Source organism: Nomascus leucogenys, chromosome 19 (assembly GCF_006542625.1).
Source record: "Nomascus leucogenys isolate Asia chromosome 19, Asia_NLE_v1, whole genome shotgun sequence".
NCBI lineage: Eukaryota > Metazoa > Chordata > Mammalia > Primates > Hylobatidae > Nomascus > Nomascus leucogenys.
Window position 1 is genome coordinate 49,926,552 of NC_044399.1, and position 26,364 is coordinate 49,952,915.

The window sequence follows — 26,364 nt, forward strand, 5'->3', positions numbered from 1 at the left end:
TCTAAAAAGAAAAATTTTTTTTTAGTTAGCCATGTGTGATGGCACACACCTGTAGTTCCAACTGCATGGGAGGCTGAGGAAGGAGGATCGCTTGAGCCCAGGAATTTGATGTTGCAGTGAGCCATGATCATGCCACTGCACTCAAAAATTTTTTTAGTTTTGGCTGGGCACGGTGGCTCACACCTGTAATCCCAGCACTTTGGGAGGCCGAGACGGATGGATCACTAGGTCAGGAGATCGAGACCATCCTGGCTAATACGGTGAAACCCCGTGTCTACTAAAAATCCAAAAAAAATTAGCTGGGCGTGGTGGTGAGTGCCTGTAGTCCCAGCTACTCGGGAGGCTGAGGCAGGAGAATGGCATGAATGAACTCAGGAGGCAGAGCTTGCAGTGAGCCGAGATCGCGCCACTGCACTCCAGCCTGGGTGACAGAGCGAGACTCTATCTCAAAAAAAAAAACAAAAAAAAACTTTTTTTTTTTTTTTTTTAGTTTTTTTGGAAAAAAATATTTCTAAGCAAATCACTGGTTTTAACAGTTTTGCTTATTTTTTACATTATATTACATTAATTTTCAGAGCTACACTCAAATAGCTATATGCCGAAAAGGACTTTAACAACCTAATTCTGTGTAGCAGTGAATAAGCATAACTTATTGCATTCTATAGGGAAAGCTGAAAGTTACCCTATTAAAATGTCAAGTAGAACAAGTTTTTAAAATGTTATTTTATTTTATTTCTTTTTTTTTTTTTTTTTGAGACGGAGTTTCACTCTTGTTGCCCAGGCTGGAGTGCAATGGTGCAATCTCAGCTGAGTGCAACCTCTGCCTCCCGGGTTCAAGCAATTCTCCTGTCTCAGCCTCCCGAGTAGCTGGGATTACAAGCATGCACCACCACACCCGGCTAATGTTGTATTTTTAGTAGAGACGGGGTGTCTTCATGTTGGTCAGGCTGGTCTTGAACTCCTGACCTCAGGCGATCCACCTGCCTTGGCCTCCCAAAGTGCAGGGATTACAGGTGTGAGTCACTGCACTTGGCCCTTATTTTTCTTTGCCATCATTATCAGTATTCTCGTCATCACCAGTTAAGTGTAATAACAACCCTGAGATTATACATGCATGTAAAAAGTGATCAGTTTCAAACTGTGTGAAGCCTAACTTCTGCAGCAGCATTTAGTCTCCACATTCAGGAACTTTAGGAGGAAAAAGAATGGAACTAAGAGCTATTAACTATTTTTTTAGCCACAGTATAAAGAATCCCATGTCCCTTTGTGTCATGGCCCTCCTAATGGTTTTTGAAGTGACAGTTTATTCATTTTTCTAATCTACTTAGGCATCCTATGCAACCCATAACTTCTTTGGTTTTCTCTTAATTTCTTAAATTGATTTATAAGCTCATTGAAGGCAGAAGTGGAGTGGAACCTTCTATGTCAGGAAGAAAAGTAATACATGCTTATTATTATAAACTCTACCCCTTCCTATTCTAATCCTGTTCTCCAGTGGTAAACACAATTCATTTTTCTTCTGTACCTAAACATTAGAAGCAGAGGACTTTTGGTTTATTTAAAGTGGGATACTTAGTAAATAGTAATCTGCAATGACAGTAATAAATGTCATTTACCTTTATTCTTTGTAAGGTTATACTGAGGCAATGAGACTAGAAACAAGTTTTTCCCCCCAAGAGTTCCTTTTATTACTTAATACCATATTTAACGTTGAAAATACATTCATTCTTGCAATTTGAGGTTCCGCATGCTTCTTATGGATTTTGCCTGCTCTTTTTGTCAGGCAGTGAGCACAAGGACTCTGTCTGTAAGATGTTGGTGATGGTCCGTCTGAATTACAGCTGTCAACTCATCAGAGTCTAGAAAATGGAGGGATTAAGCCTCTAGGGTAAAAGAAGATAGATTAGGCAATATAGTTATATGTGGAACTCTGAGAATTGGGGTGTCCTGTTGGCATAACTCTTCAGATACACCTTTTTTTTTTTTTGAGATGGATGGAGTCTCCTACTGTCACCCAGGCTGGAGCGCAGTGGCGCGATATTGGCTCACTGCAAGTTCCACCTCCTGGGTTCATGCCATTCTCCTGCCTCAGCCTCCTGAGTAGCTGGGACTACAGGTGCCCATCACCACGCCTGGCTAATTTTCTTTGTTTTGTTTTTTTTGTATTTTTAGTAGAGACGGGGTTTTCACCATGTTAGGCAGGATGGTCTCCACCTCCTGACCTCGTGATCCGCCCATCTCGGCCTCCCAAAGTGCTGGGATTACAGGCATGAGCCACCGTGCCTGGCCCAGATATACCTTTCTACCTTAGTCTGGCTACCTAGGGAAAATTAGAACGGATTATTAGAATATGGTTTGTATTTCTTGATTTTAGGAAAATATCCCAAATAGTTAAACAAATTATTCTAGCATCATTAAATAATCCTTTGATTTCTCCTACCCAATTGTGTTTTTTTTGTTGTTGTTTTTGAGATGGAGTCTCGCTCTGTCGCCCAGGCTGGAGTGCAGCAGCGTGATCTTGGCTCACTGCAAGCTCCACCTCCCAGGTTCATGCCATTCTCCTGCCTCAGCCTCCCAGGTAGCTGGGACTACAGGTGCCCAGCACCACGCCTGGCTAGTTTTTTGTATTTTTAATAGAGACGGGGTTTCACCGTGTTAGCCAGGATGGTCTCGATCTCCTGACCTCGTGAGCCACCCACCTCGGCCTCCCAAAGTGCTGGGATTACAGGCGTGAGCCACCGTGCCCATCCACTCCTATACAGTTTTTATATGTACCAGGACAGTTAAGGCTAGATAGGATTTATCTATGATGCATGCCATCTTTGTTCTGTTGGTAGTGGCTTCTTGGAGTGCTGTGCTGAGAAGGATTTCTGAGGCTGTATCTTGTCTTTGGAGAAGAATGCTGTGATTGATGAATACCAATTAACAGCATGGGAACAGGGCCATACAAGTCACGTGTTTGTCATCTCTTGGGGTCTACTTCTCAACTCTCTAGTCTATCCTATTGGTCTGTTTGTAAAACTTTTATAATTTTAAGCCACTCATAAAGTCCAGTGATAACATTTGATCATATCATGTTATTTCTGTTTTGCATGAAGTGAAGAAGCTGAAGTCTAGAGAAACTGAGATATTGAAATTTTATTCAAAGAAAATGCAAACCTAGCATCCTAATTTCTTTAGGCCCATGTTGGTAAAGGTGACTGAGATGGAGACAGTTCATAAAGAGCTTAGGCATGCAGATCCCAAAAATTGTCTCTGCTTGTATTCAGCTTAAGTTTTAGCCCTTCAATTGGATTTGTGATTACAAAGTTATTTCTTTTTTTTTTTTTTTTTTTTTTTTTGTTTTGAGATGGAGTCTCGCTCTGTCGCCCAGGCTGGAGTGCAGTGGCACAATCTGAGCTCACTGCAAGCTCTGCCTCCCGGGTTCACACCATTCTCCTGCTTCAGCCTCTCCGAGTAGCTGGGACTACGGGCGCCCACCACCACGCCCGGCTAATTTTTTGTATTTGTAGTAGAGACGGGGTATCACCGTGGTCTCGATCTCCTGACCTCGTGATCTGCCCACCTCAGCCTCCCAAAGTGCTGGGATTACAAGCGTGAGCCACCGCGCCTGGCGATTCCAGAGTTATTTCTAAATATAGAAAAATGAACCATAACAGCCTTTACCAATTTGTTGTTAAATCTAAGTTAGATGCACTCTGAAAGATGAACATTTTAGGGAAAAAATTAAATACATGGAGAGCTACTAGAGAAAACTGATGCAAGGTTAGGACAGTAGAAGTAATTATGGGAACCTTGTAAATCATCTATCTGTCGTTTCAGTACATGTCTTACATTTCAGTATGTGGTTCCATTACTTTACTTAAACAAGCCATAATACCGTTGAGCAAAGTTTAAATTACTGCTTTAAAATTTATAATGTACATCTTTTTTAAAACTGTGATTTTCACTGAGGTAGTACAATTATTTAACACAACAAAGGTACACTTTCTAAAGAAAATAATTGAATTTTCTTATTCAGTGGTAAAGGGAAACTATCTCCTTTATTTAATTTAGCATGTTTTTTCATTAGATTGTTAGGAAAAAAGCATTGCCTGACAGCGGTGAAGATCGAGATACAAAAGAAGCTCTAAAGGAGTTTGACTTCTTGGTTACATCAGAGGAAGGAGACAATGAATCTAGAAGTGCAGGCGATGGAACAGACTGGGGTAAGGAAGCATACTGGATCCAACCAGAGATGTTAAGTAAATAAAAGAAATTAATATTTTACCAGGAGGGCAACGTCTTAACTATAATGTTGAAATATTGAGCATTCTGTGAACTTATTACTACTATCCCCCTTTATCCAGGGTAAATGTGTATGTATGTTTAAGGAACATTGTATAACTACCTCATTTAAAAAGAAAAAAAAAACAGCAATACAGTATGAAAAGAATTTGAATTACTATATAGAATATTCTCTGTTTTCTGTTTAGACAGTAGAACTTGCAAATCTAGATTTTTGTGGAAATCGATTATGACACTTTAGTTAGAGGATTTTTGGAGATCTCGTTGCTGACATCTTACACGCAAAAAGAAGTATGAGTTAAAAAATTGTAGTCAGTCATTCATCGTAGTTTAAGATTTGACAGTTCGTAAAAGGCATAGAATTTTTCTTCTCAAAATGTTCTAAAAAATCAAATATTTTAAACATCTAATAAGAGTTAAAAGAAGTATTTTGGAGAAACTCCGTCTCAAAAAGAAAAGAAAAGGTCGTTTAATTTTTCCTGTAAAAATGTTGTGCATAAATTGTTAAAAGTACTCTTAGGGTTTTTTTTTGCTATTGAAAGTGCCATATTGAAATTACATTTTTAATTGTCTGTAACATATAAAGAAATCTTACATAGAGTTGTATATTGACTTTTTATACAGGCATTAAGGCTTATAGCCAGGACTGAGTTGCAGCAGCAGGATCTGCTATGTTTATGCTTTATCACTGGCACCTGAAAGTTTTCATTGTTTTTCTTTCTAGCTCAGCAGTATATTTACTTTTTTTTTTTTTTTTTTTTTTTTATACCAAGTCTCACTGTGTCACCCAGGCTGGAGTGCAGTGGCGTAATCCTGGCTCACTGCAACTTCCACCTCCCAGGTTCAAGCAATTCTCATGCCTCAGCCTCCTGAGTAGCTGGGACTACAGGTGTGCGCCACCAGGCCCTGCTAATTTTTTGTATTTTTAGTAGTGACAGGGTTTCACCATGTTGGCCAGGCTGGTCTCGAATTCCTGACATCAGGTAATCTGCCCGCCTCGGCCTTCCAAGATGCTGGGATTACAAGTATGAGCCACTGCTCCCAGCCTTGTATTTACTTTTTTGAAGTTAGGTTTTATATTATGTTCTTCCCAGAAGAGGATAGGGATCTGTTGGTTTGGGTCCAGACTTTCAGATGTTCGAACTTGAATTCTCCATATGAATTTTAAAATCATTTCTTCATGTTGTGTGAATAACTGAAGATTAGATTTTAGTTTCATATATATGTAAATAATTTGCAGCTAATTGTTATCTTTTCAATATTGAGTGTTCTTCTCAATAAAAAAGATATATGTCCCAAATTATACAGATTACCCTATTTATAAATAGTATTTTTTTGTTTTTTGTTTGTTTTTTTCTTTTTCAACTTTCAGTTTTGGGAGTACATTTGCAGGTTTGTTACTTGGGTATATTGCTTGATGATGCAGTTCAGGGTATAAGTGATACTGTCACCCATGTACTGAGCATAGTACCGTTACTTATCAGTTGGTTTTTCAGCCCTTACTGCCCTCCCCGCCTCCTGCCTCTAGTAGTCCCCGGTGTCTTTGTTGCCGTCTTTATGTCCGTAAGTACCTACTATTTAGCTCCCAGTTATAAGTGAGAACATGTAGTTTTTGGTTTTCTGTTTCTATGTTAATTTATTTAGGATAAATACAGATTCTAATATACCTTCAAGAACTAGAACACAGGCTATAAAACTGGAACACAGGTATTAATTCTATCTAAATGTTACTTAGTGTGTTTTGCTTAAAATGAAGAACTTTTTTTACATTTTTAGTTACACACATTAGAAATACTAATTAAATCCCCATTTTTTGGGTATATTTCTTCTCTGAAGGAAAAATAAAAGTTCTAAAGTCAAAATGAAAATAAGTAAGATACCTTTTCCTTCTGTCATTCATTTAAAAATTTTGTTGAACTTTTTTCTCCTTCATGATTGCTTGGTCATTATATGTAGTGACTGATAAGAAAACTCTCCTAGATAAGTTCAAGGAAAAGGTTTCCTAATGTTTTTAACAACAAAAATAGATTTTTTGTAACGTTTTTTTTTCATCTGAAACATTTTACAATAAAACTGATTTGTGCTTACCTCAAGAAAATGTTCTTCCTCTGTAAATATTGAACAATCCCAGTAGCAGAAGGTCTAGAAGAGATATTATGTTATGTTGCTAATTTTTCTGCCTTGCATTCAAAGTAGACTTCAACGCCCCCCCCCCCTTATTTATCAGAAACCATTATAATAAGGGCATTTGTTGAATCTTTTTTTTTTTTTTTTTTTTGAGAGTCTTCAACCCCCACTTACTTATCAGAAACCATTATAATAAGGGCATTTGTTGAATCTTTTTTTTTTTTTTTTTTTGAGAGTCTTCAACCCCCACTTACTTATCAGAAACCATTATAATAAGGGCATTTGTTGAATCTTTTTTTTTTTTTTTCGACAGAGTCTCACTCTGTCGCCCAGGCTAGAGTGCAGTGGTGCAATCTTGGCTCACTGTAATCTCCGCCTTCTGGATTCAATCAGTTCCCCTGCCTCAGCCTCCAGAGTAGCTGGGATTACAGGCGCCTGCCACCACGCCCGGCAATTTTTTGTATTTTAGTAGAGACAGGGTTTCACCATGTTGGTCAGGCTGGTCTCGAACTCCTGACCTCAAATGATCTGCCTGCCTTGGCCTCCCAAAGCGCTGGGATTACAGGTATGAGCCACCAGGCCCGGCCCATTTGTTGAATCTTTTAATGACTCTTCTTGTTGAGGTGTTAAGTAAGTTACTTAAGTAAGGCTGTCTGTCTATCCCTGATGTGAAATTCGAAATCTGAAATGCTCCAAATTCTGAAACTTTTTGAGCACTGACATGATATTTAAAGAAAATATGCATTGGAGCATTTTGGATTTTGGATTTTTGGATTGGGGGGTGCTGAACCAGTATAATACAAATATTCCAAAATCCAAAATAATTTGAAATCCGAAATACTTCTAGTCCCAAGCATTTCGGGTAAGGGATAGTCACCTGTAGTGTATTATTTTGCATTTATGTTGGAGCTTCCTATGAGAGAAAGAAACTGATTATACTTCTAAGTCCAGCTGACTTCTTCTTGCCCTTAGTATTCAGTTGAAAATTACTTTCTAGAATGATTGGTAGGTTGATTTGCCCAAGAATCATTAAAAAATAGTTTTCTGGGCCGGGCGCAGTGGCTCACGCCTGTAATCCCAGCACTTTAGGAGGCCGAGGCGAGTGGATCACCTGAGGTCAGGAGTTCGAGACTAGCCTGGCCAACCTGGTGAAACCCCATCTCTACTAAAAATACAAAAATTAGCTGGGCATTGGGGCGGGTGCCTGAAATCCCAGCTACTCAGGAGGCTGAGGCAGGAGAATCACTTGAACCTGGGAGGCAGAGGTTGCAGTGAGCCGAGATGGCGCCATTGCACTCTAGCCTGGGCGACAGAGCGAGACTCTGTCTCAAAAAAAAAAAAAGTTTTCTGGTGCAGTGATAATATTGACAATAGTAACTTTATAACCATAGCACACAATAAATTTTTCATATGCCTTTACTTAAACCATGTAAATTTGCCATTACCTTCAGGGACCCTGTCATGGTACCAATGGTACTTCTTTTCCTTTTTTTGTAGTAAATAAAAGATACTTATTTAGTCATTGAAGAATACAATGGCTACCGAGTGACTGGCTTTTCTTTCAAGAAAACAAGTCTGGAAACCAAGGGGAAGTTAAAGTGAAACAGGCCTTTATTCTGCCTTATTCCCTACTGAGCTTGTGTATCAAGTTACTCATATTTTAGGCAAGTCCACCAACATAGCTGCATCTACTGTGCCACACTGAGGTCTTTCTCTGAGGAATCACACATCTGCATAGATATAGTTGGTCATTTTAATTGTGAATCATATTGCAAGGGTACTGGAGATTGGTTTTTCTCTGAGGACAGCTGCACTCTTCCTTGTGTAACTTCCTTTACTTTAACGTATGAGTCATAGCTCAGTGTATTATATGATACATGTGTGTACATTTTACCTAGCCTGTTACATGAGTCACATGCGTGACTGTTCTCACAACTGAGTTGTCTCCTTCTTTAGTAGTGTGCTGGATAGCTCTGTTAGTGAGCATGAGTAAATGGAATCTTTCAGTTCCCTGGACGTTTCTTTACCAGTAGTTTGACCTGTATGTTTTAGGATTTTATAATTCAGATTCAAAGGGTTCACTTTTAACAAATGAACAAAACTAGATTGCAGATCTTGTCTAATTGAGTGAACATTTAAACCATTTTAAGGGTTCTCTCCAACTCTCTTCTACTCTACCCACCCCTCCCACCCCCCAAAAAAAGAGGAATATGCTTAGGTTGAGAATCTGGTTAGATTCTGGCAAGCAAAAAGATTTTACCATACATCTTCCATGATTGCTATTGTTTTTATGAGTCTAGTAAGATTATAAGGCTACATTTTAACTTCAAAAACCTGAAGACATTCTGGGGACCCAAAAGCCATCTAGTTTAATTTATTATAAGACCTAATTGATGAAAATTAACATTTTTAATTGTTATGTCTTTCTGGGAAAATAATGTTTCTCCTATTGATAGATTATAGTTAAGTATATAAAAATGTTGTTTAAAGTGATTTTTAATAGTATTATATTCAGAGGCCCAGGAAACAGTTTTCTAAACTGGATTGAAACTCAAATTGTTAAAAACAGATTTCTGTTTATTATGATTCACTTTGGTTTACTCGGATCATTCATTCAACAAATATTGATCAAGTGCCTTCTATTTGCTGGGTTTTCTAGGTGAAGATCCTTATTCTTCTGGTGCTTACATTCAAGTAAGAGGATATAGTATGTCAGAAGGTGATAAATGCTATGGAAAGTAGAAAAAGTACAGAGTAAGGGAGATAGAGCTGGGGTCAGTGTGGGGTGGAAAAGGCAGGTTACAATTCAAAATAGAGTGGTTAGCTGGGTGCAGTGGCTCATGCCTGTAATCCCAGCACTTTGGGAAGCTGAGGTGGGAAGACTGCTTGAGCCTAGGAGTTTGAGACCAGCCTGGGCAACATAGTGAGACCTCATCTCTACAAAAAGTTTTTTAAAAATTAGCCGGGCGTGCTGATACACACCTGTTGTCCCAGCCACTTGCGGGGCAGAGGTGAGAGGATTGCTTGAGCCCAGGAGGTCAAGGCTGCAGTTAGTTGAGATTGTGACAGTGCGCCCCAGCTGGTTTGATAGAATGAGATTCTGCCTCAAAAATAAATGGATAAATAAGTAAATACACACACACACATATGTATATATAAATTAAAAACCCATAAAATATAGTGGCCATGATAAGCCCCATTGAGAAGGTAACAACTGAGTAAAAGACGTAATGAGGGAATTGGCCATCTGGGGAAGAAGTGTTCAGGAAGAAGAAAGCCAGCACAAATGCCCTAAGGTAGCAGCATCCCTGGCATGCCTGAGAAATTTAAGGGAGCCAGAGTGGCTAGAGCAGAGTGATTCTAGGGAGAATGTAGTAAGAAATGACCAGATCATGTTGGGCCATGTAGACCAGTGGTGAGATGGGGAGCCATGGGAGGGATTTGAGCAAGAAGGGTGACATGATCTTTTATTTTTAAACCATCTCTGGCTGCTACATTGAGAATAGACTACACAGGGAAACCAGTGTTGATAATAGACTTGGGGAAGGGGGAACAATTATTGCAGTAATCCTAGCAAGAGATCATAGTGGTCAGAGTAGTAGTAGATGTGTTGAGAAGCCAGGTTCTGAATATTTGTGAAGATAGAGAAAATAGTTTTCTCTGATATATTTAATGTGGAGTGGGAAAGAATGGGTTTTGCTCTGAGCAAGTGCATGTATGGAATTGTCATCAAATAAGGTGGGGAACCCTTTGGATGGAACAGATTGGATGGGGAGAGAGGTTGGGTGTTTGGTTTTGTATGTTTGCTTGGAGGTATCTGTTAGACTTCCTAATGGAAATGTAGAATGAACAGTTGGATATATCAGTCTTGAGTTCAAGCTAGCATTCTGAGTTAACATTTACATAGCATTATATAGTATTTACATTGTTTTATAGTAAATATAAATACATAGCATAGTCTTTAAATTTTCTTCTTGAAATAGTGACAATTGATTATTGATTTTCTTTACTACTAGAAGCTCAGTTTCCTGTTTTAAGAATTTATAAACTAACATCATTTAAGTTGTAAATTTTAAATGAAGGTTGATTAATAAGTTTTAACAAATGCTGTGTATTAATCCTGTAAAATAAAAATTGTCACTTATCAATGAACACATGGCAAAAATATAAAATTCTTTAAAAGATCATTGGAGTTTATTTTATACAATCCCTAAATAATAATTTTCTCTCATCACATAAATTTGTACAATCCCTAAATAATAATTTTCTCTCATCACATAAATTAATACAAAGTGTCTTTTTGCGTTAGCCCTAGTGGAATTCTGAAAACGAGAAGTTCTGTTTTTTGTTGTTTTTTTTTTGAGACAGAGTTTTGCTCTTGTTGCCCAGGCGGGAGTGCAGTGGCACAATTTTGGCTCATTGCAACCTCCGCCTCCCGGGTTCAGGCGAGTCTCCTGCCTCAGCTTCCCAAGTAGCTGGGATTACAGGCATGAGATACCATGCCTGGCTAATTTTGTTTTTTTTTTTTTTTTTTTTTTTTTTAACTAGAAATGGGGTTTCACCATGTTGGTCAGGCTGGTCTTGAACTCCTGACCTCATGTGATCCACCTGCCTCGGCCTCCTAAAGTGCTGGAATTACAGGTGTGAGCCACCCCAGCTGGCCAAGAAGTTCTTGATTGTATAGTGGCCTTAATTTACTAAAATTCACTAAAATCTTCCAGGTGTATGTATGTGTGTGTGTTTGTGTGTGTGTGTGTGTGTGTGTGTCTTTCAAGAGAAACTGATTCTAGGAAATTGCACTGATCATTTCTTCTTAGTGATTATATTTTTTTGTGTGACATATGTATATAATGAATAAACTGACTTTAAGTTAGTGATACTATAAAGAAAATGGTTGTTATGTCATTTAGACATACTGACTCAGAGTGTTCAATATTTTATTGAAAAAGGCTGTTTCATTTGTTTCACTCTGTTTAGAAAAGGAAGACCAGTGTCTCATGCCTGAAGCCTGGAATGTGGACCAGGGAGTAATTACCAAACTCAAGGAACAATACAAAAAGGAGAGAAAGGGGAAAAAGGGGGTGAAGAGTAAGTGGAAAACATTGTATCTGTAAATCATATATCTTGCCTCTTTACATCCCCCAGTTTTTTTTTTCAATGTTTTCCTAAAACTACTTACTCTTTTTCATTTCTGCTCCTGACCTCTTTCCTTTTCACCTGCTCTCAGGGGTTGAAATTAAATGATTAGTTATTTAATTATGAACTTAAAAGAAAACAACCCACATGTACTTATGGAATCATGTATACTATATCCCAATAATAAATCCAGAGCCTCATGAGTGTTGGGCTATGTATTCAAACACAGTGATAATTTGGTTTTTAAAAGTACTTATGCTTAATTATAACAATGTTTTTCTTTTTCAGTGACAATTTATAACTCATTTAGTGTGACCCTCTGGCAGTCCACCAGAATTATTTCTTATACACATTGGTGGCAGAAAGAAAGTTAATTTCTACCCCTGAATATTCTATGTGTTCATAACATGCAATTCATTTGCTTATACCACTATATGCTATACAGGGCACAGAGTCAAATATATAACTTCTAAAAATATTTATTTTCTATTTAAACATTTTTGGCCAATTTTATTTATAACATTATTACCAATGACTTTTTTTCTTTTTAATATGTGCCACATCAAAAACAAAATCCAAAAGGAAATTTCTAGCCCTGTGAATCATATATGTTTAATTATTTCATTATGCAAATTGTTTAGCAATGGATCTAGTTAAGAATGTAAAATGGAAATTCAAAACCTTGCAAACCATTCCTGAAAACAGTCTTAAATCATCTTCTTAGGGGAACAAGGCTAAATTACCTCCTTGTGTTTCTACCCTCATTGACAATATGGGCCTCCTTTTTATGGTAATAGGAATTTGATTATTTGAGATACTAAGGTAGTATAAAGTGAGATTAAAATCTAACTTAGCGAGAAATGTATTTTAAAGTTGCAAAAGACTGGAAAGGTATGCTTTTTCTTTTTCTCTCTCTGTAGTGATGCTAAAGCTTATTAAAGACCAGTCATTCCTGTTAGGACATTCTTTTAAACTTTATTACTTAAAAGCATTTAAACCTTTATTTAAAATATTTTAGAATTTACAGGCATTTAGCTTGATTTGATAAAAAGTCGGTGTCTGTTATTGATGTTAAACCATTACATAATGAGAGATGTTGTTTAATGCTATCTCAATATAGATTAAATCAGAATGAGAAAGATTAATATTAAAACATAAGCACATTTCATACCTTTTAGCCAAATATACTTACTGATAGACAATTTAATCTTAACAAGCATAGGGAGATGATTTGTCATGGCTTTTGAGAGTCATGACAAAAAACCAGTTAAACTGAAATTTTGAGGAAAGTTTGAATGTCGGCTGGGCGCGGTGGCTCACGCTTGTAATCCCAGCACTTTGGGAGGCCGAGGCAGGCGGATCACGAGGTCAGGAGATCGAGACCACGGTGAAACCCCGTCTACTAAAAATACAAAAAAATTAGCCGGGCGTGGTGGCGGGCGCCTGTAGTCCCAGCTACTCGGAGAGGCTGAGGCAGGAGAATGGCGTGAACCCGGGAAGCGGAGCTTGCAGTGAGCCGAGATTGCCCCACTGCACTCCAGCCTAGGTGAAAAAGAGAGACTCCGTCTCAAAAAAAAAAGAATGTCATATGTGAGAAATAATTTCCAGATTAACTTAGTGTTGATATATTTCTTTAGGTCATTATGCTACAAAAATGAATGTCCTGAAATATAAAAGATCCTTTAGTTGGAAAGGTAACAGGACTTACGCACAATCCATCTACTTTTCCATTGATTATTCAGTTCTTGTCAAATATAAAGGCATTGCTGTAGTTGGAATTTAGCACTTAACTGAAACTGCACCATTTGACTGGAACAATATTCCTACTAATAGAAGCAATTGGATTTCTTAAATCCGGGGATTACAGTGTGTTCAGACATCTAGCACATGGTTTTTTTAGTATGGTGAAGAAAAATGACACTGTAAGGGAGAAATTTTAACACCTTTCATTGAAGAGAGAGGGACTACACATTTCAGCACATTTTGTTTAATGTCTTCAGTTCATATTATCTTGATAAAATAGCAGTCTAGGAACAAGTAAAGACTTAGGATAAAAATAGAACTGAAGCCATGCTTTGAATTGATATATAAAGCATTAACTTATAAACCACCATAAAGTTTTTTTTTTTTAATTGAACTAGTACTCACTGGAAAAGTTTGAGTCTTTTTCAGTGTGGTCTAGTAGAGATATTTCCAGTCAAATCTGTACTCCAATCATACCATCTTGAAATACATTTCTAGGCATTAGTTAAAATTGCTTAAAAATAATTGTATTCTTTGCTGGTATAGGAACAAACCATAACAGACTTTGGGTAAGATTTTCCCATTCTTAATTAAACTTATAACAGGAAAAACTACTGAAGATCTGTTTCAGCCTCTATCCTATATAAAACAGTCAAAACAGGGATGTGGGAGAATGAAGAATCAAAGTTTAGGTAAGTAATCAGTAGGGCATGAGACTTCACCTCGGGTACCATAGCTTCAGGATGTAAGGCAATTAATGCAACTTAATTTAAACAAACAGGGATGTTATTGTTTAATTCAGTGCACAGTAGGCTCACAATCTGTATCTGGCTGCATTTAGAGCAATATTCAGTGGTTAAAGAATGTTATTTTTCATGGTCTAACTGGACACGAGCATTCTTTTTTATGTAAATAGTGATATCCCATTTGCTTAATTTAAAAAGTATAATTCAAGAAATAAACTTTTACAATAATTTGAAAACTTGAAAATAATTCTTACTAATCTAGTAGAATATTTTTAAAGGTAAATATTTACGGATGGAAAATAAGGCTTATAATGCCATTTTGATGCAGTTGGATAATTCTCTTTTCTCTTTTTTGTCTCCTCCCACCCCACCTTTTTTTGGCTAGGGCCCAATAGGTCAAAACTACAAGATATGCTTGCTAATTTGAGAGATGTTGATGAACTTCCTTCATTGCAGCCGTCTGTGGGTTCACCTTCCAGACCCAGCAGCTCCAGGCTTCCTGAACATGAAATTAATAGGGCAGATGAAGGTAAGTATTTAAGATACTCTGGAGCACAAAATTCACTTGGATGTGTATCTTTAAATTCATTCATTAGAAAGGCCTCTCCTATCAGAGAGAATTTTATTCTGCAGATGTTTGATCTGCATAGTTTTCCCCAAATGCAAGCTTTCTTACATTCAAGGGAGTTTGATTCCAACTTCAATCTTCAAGACTTGAGAAGGTGCATACACTTAAAAACCAACCCTAAATTCTGGTTTAAAGTATCTGCTGGCCCCACTGATGCCCATGGCCCTATATATACCATTCCAACATTGGGAAAATTAACAGTCTACAAATCGGTAGTAAATGTTTACTTTGAAATATTTAAGCAATTTATTAATGATAATTGAAAAAGGGGATAAAGTCACCTAAAAGTCTAGTCACATATTCTGCTATTTTAACTTGTTCCCTTTCAGTCTTGGTTCACATGTGTATACTTTTTTTTTTGTTTTTTGAAATGGAGTCTCGCTCTGTCACCCAGGCTGGAGTGCAGTGGCACGACCTTGGCTCACTACAATCTCCACCTCCCAGGTTCAAGTGATTCTCTTGCCTTAGCCTCCTGAGTAGCTGGGATTACAGGCACCTGCCACCAAGCCTAGCTAATTTTTTTGTATTTTTAGTAGAGACGGGGTTTTGCCATGTTGGCCAGGCTGGCCTCGAATTCCTGACCTCAAGTGATCTGCCCACCTTGGGCTCCCAAAGTGCTGGGATTACAGGCATGAGCCACCATGCCTGGCCTCACATGTATATACTTTTTATACAGGTATAGAATATACCTATATAAAAATATGCATTATTCTACATCATGTATAATAATTCTATTTTGTGTTCTTAAAATCATACAAATGATTTTCATAATCATAATTTTAAGATTGTATATTGTAGACTTGATATGAAACTTTTCCTTTTGAATATTTAAGCTTTTTTAGTCTTTTGCAGTGTAATCTTATGGTATATAAATACAGTTCTTTCTTTTAGACACAAGGTCTGATTTATCTATTTATAAATATGTAAAATGCTTGTATGTGGAAATTGATTTTAAAGTACATATTTAAGCTGAGCCTGGTGGTTCCTTGGGAGGCTGAGGTGGGAGGATCACTTGAGTCCAGGAGGTTTGTTTTGTTTTTTGTTTGTTTTTGGAGACAGGCTGTCACTCTGTCACTCAGGTTAGAGTGCAATGGCATAATCACAGCTCACCACAGCCTTGACCTCTCAGGCTCAGGTGATACTTCCACCTCAGCCTCCTGAGTAGCTAGGACTATAGGCACATGCCACCATGCCCAGATAATTTTTTGTATGTTTTTTGTAGAGACATGGTTTTGCCATGTTGTTCAGGCTGATCTCAAACTCCTGGGCTCAAGTGATCCAACTGCGTCGACCTCCCAAAGTGCTGGGATTACAGGCGTGAGCCACTGCGCCCAGCCCCAGTTCAGGAGTTGGAGACTGTAGTGCGTGATGATTGAGTCAGTGAATAGCTACTGCACTCCAGCCTGGATGACATAGTGAGACCCTGTCTCTTAAAGCAATCAAATATTTATATTAGGTGAAAATTCAGCATGACATAAAATTATGATTAATGTATATTTTAAAATACTTATTTAAAAAAATCAATCCTGAATTTAAATACTATATTTGCACTCTCTTCAAATTATTATTTATTGATCAACACAGCCTGAGAAAAAGCCACAGCATAATCATATGTTTTTTTCTTTTTTTTAATAAATTACATTTTAGAGAGACATAAACTGATATGATTTAGATGTATATAGATTTTCATGATTGGAATACTTTTTCAGTGAAATTTTTGACCAGTACATGGTTAATCATTTGTTAGAGTCAATTATAGCATACTTGGAATTTATTACCCATACAAAGAATCAACACATCACACTCTAGGTGTGAAATTTATTTGATGTCTTTTGAATTACAGATGTGAGGTCATGGTCCTCAGTAGGTATGTTGATCACTGGGAGATGCATTCTGTTGACATTATAGGTATGAGACTTCTAATCAGTTGCATTTATCCCAAGATCAGGTCTAGATAAGGAAAAAAGTTAGTTTTTCTCTTATTCTCGTAATTCAAAAAGTTTATCAGATTTCATCTGGGGTCATACTTGAATTATGCAGAATTCTAATAATAGAGGCAGGATATATACTATTTACTAAATGACAGATGTACAAAAGCATTATGTAAGCCACAGAAGATGTCCTTGATAAAAAACATAGTGAGGAACTTTAAAACTCAAGCATTGAATGTTTGTTTAACTTACTATCTGCAGCAGTGGTCCTAAGCCTTCCCCCTCAGTGCAGGTTTTTCGGAAATAGAAAAAACATTTAAGAGATAGATTGTATATTTAATTGTCTATAACTGGTACTTCTTGGTCTTCAGTCCGCTTTCAGAAAGAACGTTCATACGCTGTGCGTGCTTTATAATTTCGTTACTTTATTTTTATTTTAATAATTCGGAAGGCAGGGCCGAGTGCGGTTTAGTTGCTCACGCCTGTAATCCCAGCACTTCGGAAGGCTGAGGTGGGCAGATCACTTGAGGCCAGAAATTCAAGACCAGCCTGGCCAACATGGCAAAACCCTGTCTCAAATAAAAATACAAAAATTAGCTGGACATGGTGGCGTGTGCCTGTAGTCCCAGCTACTTGGGAGGCTGAGGCAGGAGAATCACTTGAACCCAGGAGGCGGAGGTTGCAGTGAGCTGACATCACACCACTGCACTCCAGTCTGGGTGACAGAGTGAGATTCTGTCTTAAAAAAAAAAAAAAAATCAGAAGGCAGTGTCACACTTAAAAGGCACAAGGTTTTGTTTTGTTTTGTTTTGTTTTGTTTTTTGGTAAAAGCTGATTAGGGCTAGGAAAGTTTAGTTGCCAGATGGAAATGTGACCTATAGTCTTAAGTTCTAAGGCTCCTTAGGAACAATCAGGTAACAGTGATGCTTATTACTGCTCTCCCTCTTCAGTCCTGGAGTGTCCTGGCTGTCCACTGGTATGTAAGGAAGGAGTATGTTATCTTCTTTGTTTTCAGGTTTTACTTGGCCATTTGTAGAGCAGTAGTTAGAATTAGCTTACATAATGTATATGGTCTATCCTAGTAATCTTAGTCTTTTACACCTGAACAAAGTTATCTGGAAATGTTAGAAATGAGAACAAATCAAACAAAAAACACCTGGCTGAAGGCCTCCCATCATAGTCTCACATGAGTCATTCAGTTGATATTTTTGACCTGAAAATTGCTGTTCTAACTTAAACAATTCTTATTCTTCATTAGTAAATGTTTAGAGTTGTTTGAACTTCTCGGATGATATATGGTATTCTGGGTAAAACCTGTGTTTATTTTTGCTACTGTATTGTATGGTGGTTTGATAATGTCTTAATTTATGCTCTGTTTTGTTCTGATGAGGATTTTAAGAGTTTGTCACTACTGTTTTTAAAAGCAAGTAACTATTTTTAAATTTTTTTTTGAAGACATGGTCTTGCTCTGTCGCCTAGGTTGGAGTGCAGTGGTGCAGTCATAGCTCACTGTAGCCTCAAACTCCTGGGCTCAAGAGATCCTCCTGCCTCAAGCCTTCCAAGTAGCTAGGACTAGAGGCATGCACCACCGTGCTTGGTTAATTGTTAAAAAAAATTTTGTAGAGGCCAGGCATGATGGCTTACGCCTGTAATCGCTACACTTTGGGAGGCCAAGGCGGGCGGATCGCTTGAGGTCAGGAGTTTGAGACCAGCCTGGCCAACGTGGCAAAACCCCATCTCAACTAAAAATACAAAAATTAGCCACGCATGGTGGCAGGTGCCTGTAATCTCAGCTACTTGGGAGGCTGAGACAGGAGAATTTGCTGAACCTGGGAGGCATACGTTGCAGTGAGCTGAGATCATACCACTGCACTCCAGCCTGGGTGACAGAGTGACACCCCTGTCTCAGATTTTTTTTTTTTTTTTAAGAGATAGGGGTCTCGCCCTGTCGCCCAGGCTGGTCTCAGACGCCTGGCCCCAAAGGGTCCTCTCACCTTGGTATCCCAAAACACTAAGATTAGAGGCATGAGCCTCCGAGCCTGGCCAATTCTTTCATTTATTAAATGAGTATTTATTATTAGACATGATTGAATATAAAACTGAAAAATGTCTTGTACATGCACTAGTCAATACAGTTGACTTGTTTCTTTTAAGAAAATTAATTTACCCCTTTAGCAGCTAGGGTTTGAACTACTAAATTCATCTTATTGACTCACAAATGTTTGTCATATGTAACCACCTCTAGGAAACTACTCAAAGACCATCTCTGACGTTTGTCAGAACAATTTGCATTTATAAAGAGTGACATTTTGTTATTGACCAAATTAAAATCATTATTTTAATTTGACATTTTGCTTTTAACTGATTTTTCTATGATGGTTGTTGAAGGAATTGGATTGTTATGTTCAAAATGTTACAAATAGGATATTTCAGGTTATTCACAAAGTAAAACTGACATCTTTGAAGCACAGTTCACAGCTAATGAAAGTGTTCCAGTGGACATTTAAAAAAATTTTCTCGCTGGGCGCAGTGGCTCACGCCTGTATCCCCAGCACTTTGGGAGGCCAAGGCGGGTGGATCACCTCAGATCAGAATTTGAGATCAGCCTGGTCAACATGGGGAAACCCCGTCTCCACTAAAAATACAAAAATTAGCCAGGCATGGTGGCAGGTGCCTGTTATCCCAGCTACTTGGGAGGCTGAGGTAGGAGAATTGCTTGAACCCAGGAGGCGGAGGTTGCAGTAAGCTGAGATCATGCCATTGCACTCCAGCCTGGGCCACAGAGCATGACTCCATCTAAAAAACAAAAAAACAAATAAATAAAAAATTTTCTTTACTGGGTGTAGTGGCTCACACCTGTAATCCCAGCACTTTGGGAGGCCAAAGCAGGTGGATCACTTGAGGTCAGGAGTTCACGACCAGCCCAGCCAACATGGTGAAACCCCGTCTCTACTAAAAATACAAAAATTAGCCAGGTGTGGTGGCACGCACCTGTAATCCCAGCTACTCGGGAGGCTGAGGCAGGAGAATTTCTTGAACCCAGGAGGTGGAGGTTGCAGTGAGCCAAGATGTCACCACTGCACTCCAGCCTGGGTGACAGAGCGAGACTCTGTCTCAGAAAAAAAACATAAAAAAAGAAAGAAATAAAAAATATAATCTGAAGTAAACATTTTTAGATGAACTATAATATTCCTACAGAAAAGTGCTGATATCATAAGGGTACAGCTCAGTGAATTGTCATCAAGATAAAATTATTACCCTTCCATGTCACCACCCCTTAGATCAACAAGTAGAACATTACCAGGGCCCTGGAAGTCCTGTTGTTGCTTCCTTTCTTTAATCAGTACCCCTCTCCTGCCCAGCAGAGGTAATCCTGACTTGTAACACCATATATTGATTTTGTCACATAAATAGGCACATTTTAGAGTTTGACCCATTTTCATTTGAAATTCTAGGTTATAAAATTAATGAATTATATTTTGAATGAGACCAGTACTTGTTACATATATTTAGTAATTAATAGAAATTGTTTAGGTAATTAACATGAAATACCAAATGAGGAAAACTTACTTTCCTATAGTCATTATTTTTCTATATAGTGAAAAGGAAAGGACAGTGGATTCTTAGATTTGTTTCATGTTTTACTTTTCTAATTAGTTGATGCCTTTACCTGTGGTTAAGATATGGAAAAAGCAATAAATTATTAGGATTTTCTGCTCACTGAATTTTATTGTGTTTAAAAGCATTTAAAAACAATTAAGTGTATATGTGCACTTACAAGAAATTTGATGCAAGCAAATGAGACTAAATGTTGGCTCCTTAGAGATTTTTTAATGTTTCCTTTGTCTTCCCTCTTCAGTGGAAGCATTGACATTTCCTCCTTCTTCTGGAAAGTCATTCATCATGGGAGCAGATGAAGCCCTTGAAAGTGAACTGGGACTTGGAGAACTAGCAGGCCTTACGGTGGCCAATGAAGCAGACTCACTAACTTACGATGTAAGTAGTAGTTTTGTTTTTGATGTGTTTACTTGGTTTTTAAAAATAAAAACTTGGGCTGGGTGCGGTGGCTCACGCCTGTAATCCAGCACTTTGGGAGGCCGAGGCGGGCAGATCACTGGAGGTCAGGAGTTCAAAACCAGCCTGGCCAATGTGGAGAAATGCTGTCTCTACAGAAAATACAAAAAAGTAGCCAGGCATGGCGGCAGGTGCCTATAATCCCAGCTACTCGGGAGGCTAAAGCAGGAGAATTGCTTGAGCCCAGGAGGCAGAGGTTTCAGTGAGCCAAGATTGCACCACTACACTCCAGCCTGTGCAACAGAGTGAGATTCCATCTCAAGAAAGTAAAATAAAATAAAAAGTTGATTTTATAGAAAATGAAGGCAATGGTAAAACTTCTTTACAAGTATAGAACTTGGTTCAGTTTTCATTGCAAACTTTGAAAGATACATAAAGAAAAACTAACATTTTTCCATAACCTAGAGATTAAAATTTTGGGCTTTACCTAAATCCATAATTTAGTATGATTTGTTTATTGCTTTTTGATAAGGGAAATAATTCGTTTTTCCATTACCAAATTTGGATTTTGTTTTCTTTCTTAGGGCACCAGCAATTAGTTGTAATTAATGCCTACCTAAACAATATTTGCCTTGCTTCTTTAGTACACTAGTCAATATCCTGTTGAGAAGAGATTTTAATTATTAGTAGGCATGGATGTATACAGTGTGCTTTCCAGATGTTAAGGCTGACCCATCAGAGATTTGGACCAAAATTGAAATCTTTGTACCTTTGGGCATACATTTACTTAATTCCAAACATAATTGTTTTATAAATGTGTTCATAGGGCTGGGTGTGGTGGCTCATGCCTGTAATCCCAGTACTTTGGGAGGCCAAGGCAAGTGGATCACGAGGTCAGGAGATCGGGACCATCTTGGCTCACACGGTGAAACCCTGTCTCTATTAAAAATACAAAAAATTAGCCGGGCGTGGTGGCGGGCGCCTGTAGTCCCAGCTACTCAGGAGGCTGAGGCAGGAGAATGGCGTGAACCTGGGAGGCAGAGCTTGCAGTGAGCCGAGATCTCGCCACTGTACTCCAGCCTGGGCGACAGAGCAAGACTCTGCCTCAAAAAAAAAAAAAAAAAAAAATTGTGTTTATAATTGCTCATCACAATAAATAATTTATTAGAAAAATAGTTGCTTATGTCATAGGTGAAGTATTTGTAACCTGTCTTATTTCATTAAATTCCTCTCACTTTGATAGTTTATGATCTCTGTTGGAAAACACAATGTATCTCTTGCAGCACATGCACCATACAGGGGATGTAGGATGGATGCCTAAGCAAACCATAGGTATGGTAAAGAAGCACTCCAAAGAGTAATTCTTACCACCCACTCCTCTTCATACAGATAAAAAAACTCCCAACCTCTTTGCTAAGCCCATTAGTAAGTCTTTTGGGTTCTACCTCCAAAAACAGTTGAAATCCATATACTACTTTTCACTTTCTATCCTGGTCCATTGTTTTCTTAGCCAGAGGTACCACAATAACCATCTAATCTAAATGGGCTCCTTGCAATCCATTCTCCACAAATATGATACAGATTTACAAAAAAAAAAAATTTTTTTTTTAAGGCAGGGTCTCACTCGGTCACCCAGGCTGGAGTGCAGTGGCTTGATCTCAGCTCACTGCACCCTCCGCCCCGCCCCCGGTCTCAAATGATCCTCTCATCTCAGCCTCCCAATTAGCTGGGACCATAGGCACGCACCATCACACCCAGGTACTTTCTTTTATTTTTGGTAGAGACAGGCTTTCGCCATATTGCTCAGGCTGGTCTCAAACTCCTAAGCTCAAGCAGTTCACCTGCCTCAGCCTCCCCCAAAATGCTGGGATTACAGGTGTGAACCACCATGCCTGACCTGATAAAGATTTTAAAAAAATCATTTCTAAGCCAGGTGCAGTAGCTCACGCCTGTAATCCTAGCACTTTGGGAGGCCGAGGCAGGCGGATCACGATCAGGAGATTGAGACCATCCTGGCTAACACAGTGAAACCCTGTCTCTACTAAAAATACAAAAAAATTAGCCGGGCGTTGTGGCGGGCGCCTGTAGTCCCACCTACTCAGGAGGCTGAGGCAGGAGAATGGCGTGAACCCGGGAGGCAGAGTTTGCAGTGAGCCGAGATCACGCCACCGCACTCCAGACTGGGTGACAGAGCGAGACTCCCTCTCAAAAAAGAAAAAATCATTTATATTTCCAATCGTGCCTGGCTGGGGTAGACTATTTTTTATTCAACCTTCCACCTTTCTGCTACTTGGAATTTCTACAGTCTTTTGCTACTCTTCAGTGGGTACCCTAGAGAGTATCACATACATCTTTATCAAAATTTTCTATGCAAAGACCTTATAATGCTTTTAATTGTTAATTCCCACCCTACTTATGTGTCATTCTTGTTACACATTTCTGAATATGTTCATCTTCTAAAAGGAAATTATTGTTTTGTACACTCTATTTTCAGTTAGGATTATTTATTTTACATTTTACATTATCCTTTACACATTTTGCTTTTTAAAATTCTTTTCTGCATGTCTGACTGTCCATCTGGGATCACTTTCTTTTCACCTGAGAACATTTAGTATTTCTCTTTAGTGAAGGTCTGTTGGTATCCAGTTCTCTCTGTGTCTTGTTTTCTGAAATATCTTTGTTTAGCCTGAGTGGGTGAACTGTTATTGCATATTGAATTCTAGTTGGCAGAGGTGTTGTTTTTTTTTTTTACTCTAAACATAGTATTTTACTGTCTTTGTTTTTATGTTTTCTGCTAAGGTCAACTATCATTTCTGTTGTTGGTCGTTTAATGGTAGTCTGATTTTTTTCACTAATATTATCTGTATCTTTTTTTTTAGCCAAGGTTTGTTTTCCTTTTTATTTAAGTTTCTTGAAGTTCTTAAATCTTTATGGCTTGATATATTTTCATCACTTTTGTAAAGTTCTCAGCCATTTCTCTTCGAGTACCACTCTTGCACCTCTCTCTCTTTCTCTTCTCTTTTTGGAACATAGTTACATGTGTGTTATACCTTCTTCCTCTTCTTCCTGTGACCTCTGTCTCCTATTCCCATTCTTTATTTTTTTTATGATTCGTCTTTCAGTTCACTAATTGTCTCTTCAGTAATCTTTAGTCAGTAGTTAAGCCCATCTATTGAGGTCTTACAGTTTTTGCTTTTTATTTATTTATTTTTTTTTTGAGACAGAGTTTTGCTCTGTTGCCCAGGCTGACTGCAAGCTCCGCCTCCTGGGTTCATGCCCTTCTCCTGCCTCAGGCTTCCGTGTAGCTGGGACTGCAGGTGCCCGCCACCACGCCCAGCTAATTTTTTTGTTGTTGTATTTTTAGTAGAGATGGGGTTTTCACCGTGTTAGCCAGGATGGTCTTGATCTCCTGACCTTGTGATCCGCCCGCCTCGGCCTCCCAAAGTGCTGGGATTATAGGTGTGAGCCACAGCATCTGGCTGGTTTTTGCTTCTTGAATTTTTTTTCTTTTTTGACGTGGAGTCTTGCTTTGTTGCCAGGCTGGAGTGCAGTGGCATAATCTCGGCTCACGGCAACCTCCGCCTCCCGGATTCAAGCAATTCTCCTGCCCCAGCCTCCCAGCTAGCTGAGATTACAGGCACATGCCACCACGCCCAGATAATTTTTGTATTCTTATTAGAGACAGGGTTTCACCATGTTGGTCAGGATGGTCTTGATCTCCTGACCTCATCATCCACCCGCCTCAGCCTCCCAGAGTTCTGGGATTACAGGTGTGAGCCACTGCACCTGGCCGAATTCTTTTTTTTAGATTGTTTACAGATTTATTCCAAAATTTTCAATCTTGTCTTTTATCTCCTTGAACATAATCAACATGATTATTATTATTAATTTTTTTGAGACAGAATCTTACTCTCTTACCCAAGCTGGTGTGCAATGGCGTGATCTTGACTCACTGCAACTTCTGCCTTCTGGGCTCAGGCTCTCCTCCCATCTCAGCCTCTTGAGTAGCTGGAACTACAGATGTTCACCAGTACGCCCAGCTAAAGCATGATTATTTTAAAGTTGAATTGGAAAGTCTGTAGTTCTTTTACTGTTATGTGTTGTTTCTGCTTATTTTCAGTTATATTGTCTTACATCCTTATGTACATGATTATTTTTATTTTCAAGAAACTGTTATTTGAAAAGTTGTCTGTAGAAATAACTTCAGACGAAAAGCTCTCATTTAAATTGCTTTTCTCAGATGTATGCAGCCACTACCTCTGGGATCTGGGATCGCTTTATTCCATTTTAAATTTTTACAGTCCCTGCAAGCTTGGCTTTTTCTAGTTTGCCCTTATGTGTAGGATGCCACCCTTTGAAATCATAACCCAAAGCAAAGTGACTTACTGAGCCCCACTGTCGTGGCAGGTTCATCAATTTGTATCCCCATGAGAGTTCAAATCTGTCAGAAAAACTGCCCGGCTTCTCAGCCATCCCCTCTGGAATCAGTAAACAGCGTCTGGGGAAAACAGCCCAAATACTGGGCTCACCTTTTAGGCCTCTGTTCTCTGGATTTTGGCCTGGTTTTTCTTCAGTATTTTATTCTCTGTTTTTTATGTTTAATTCTGCTTTTCTACTTGTCCTTAGTGCAGAGGTGGTCCAAATTACCTGATTTGTCATGGCTAGAAGCAGAAGTTCCCATTAGATACTTTTGTTCTCTCTATTCTATCCCCACAAAGAGTTTATCCAGTATGTAATGGAACTTAGTCCTCTCTCCAGATAAAGCTCATTCTTTTTTCATAGCTTTTAATTGTTAGAAAACTTGGTGTTAGGTTTGTCACTCGGTTTCCAAAAGTAGTTCCTGGTTTCATAATAATACCAGTAACCTATGGCTATGTAACAAATTATGCCAAAACTTAGCAGCTTAAAACAAAAAAACATTTATTATCTTCATAGTTTCTGTGGGTCAGGAATACAGAAGCAGTTTAGCCAGGTGATTCTGTCTTAGAGTCTCCAATGTAGTTGCAATCAAGTTGTTGGCCAGAGCTGCAGTATCACCTGAAGACTTGACTTGTGGGGTGGATCTGCTTTCAAGCTCTTCCTGTGGTTGTTGAGAGGCCTTGGTTCTTTGCTGGCTATTGGGGGAGACTTTAGTTCCTCACCACATAGGTCTCTCCATAGGCTTTTCAGCATGGCAGCTAGCTTCCCCCAATGTGAGTGCATGTGAAAAGAGAGAGCAAGAACACCCAAGATGGAAGATGTTACAACTTGTTTTCACTTCTGCTATATTCTATTGGTGACAGAGACCAACCCCATAATGGGGGAGGGAACTATATAAGGTTTACCTATAAGGAAGTGGGGCCGATTGGGGCCATCTTAGTGGCTGCCTGCCACATTAAGACGTTCAGAAGGAATTTGATTGCTCTTTCACGTGAAAACCTTTCAGGTACTTAAAAAGAGCAGACATGATTCAGCTCAGCTTTTCTTCCAGAATAACCAGCCCCAGTAGTTACAGTAGTTCCTTGAATGATGTATTTTATGTTCTCTTATTATCCTAATTTGACATGTTCTATCCATTTTTTTTTCTGCAGATGTTTTATTGAGGGTAACTTCTAAATTCAGACTGCTTGGGTTTGAATCCAGGCCCCTCCACTTACTGGCAGGGTTCTTTGGGCAAGTCACTTAACTTCTCTTTTCCTGATGTGTCTAGTCTGTAAAGTAGAGATACTGTTAATTCCTTCTTCATAGAGTTATTTTGAGGATTAAGTGAGTT

The 26,364-nt window shown here is 38.6% G+C and overlaps 1 protein-coding gene across 2 annotated transcripts in view; it reads left to right on the plus strand.

Moving 5' to 3' along the window:
• The window catches only part of STRN (striatin), a 127,372-nt gene that overhangs the window by 68,827 nt on the left and 32,181 nt on the right, over positions 1–26,364 (plus strand). Inside the window, exons 7-11 of one of the 2 annotated variants that reach the window (XM_030800705.1) lie at positions 4,073–4,208; positions 11,392–11,502; positions 13,899–13,985; positions 14,425–14,568; positions 20,458–20,594. In XM_030800705.1, coding sequence (XP_030656565.1) covers positions 4,073–4,208; positions 11,392–11,502; positions 13,899–13,985; positions 14,425–14,568; positions 20,458–20,594 — 615 coding nt within the window. The remainder of the gene's footprint in view (positions 1–4,072; positions 4,209–11,391; positions 11,503–13,898; positions 13,986–14,424; positions 14,569–20,457; positions 20,595–26,364) is intronic. The other variant, XM_030800706.1, reaches the window with a different exon arrangement.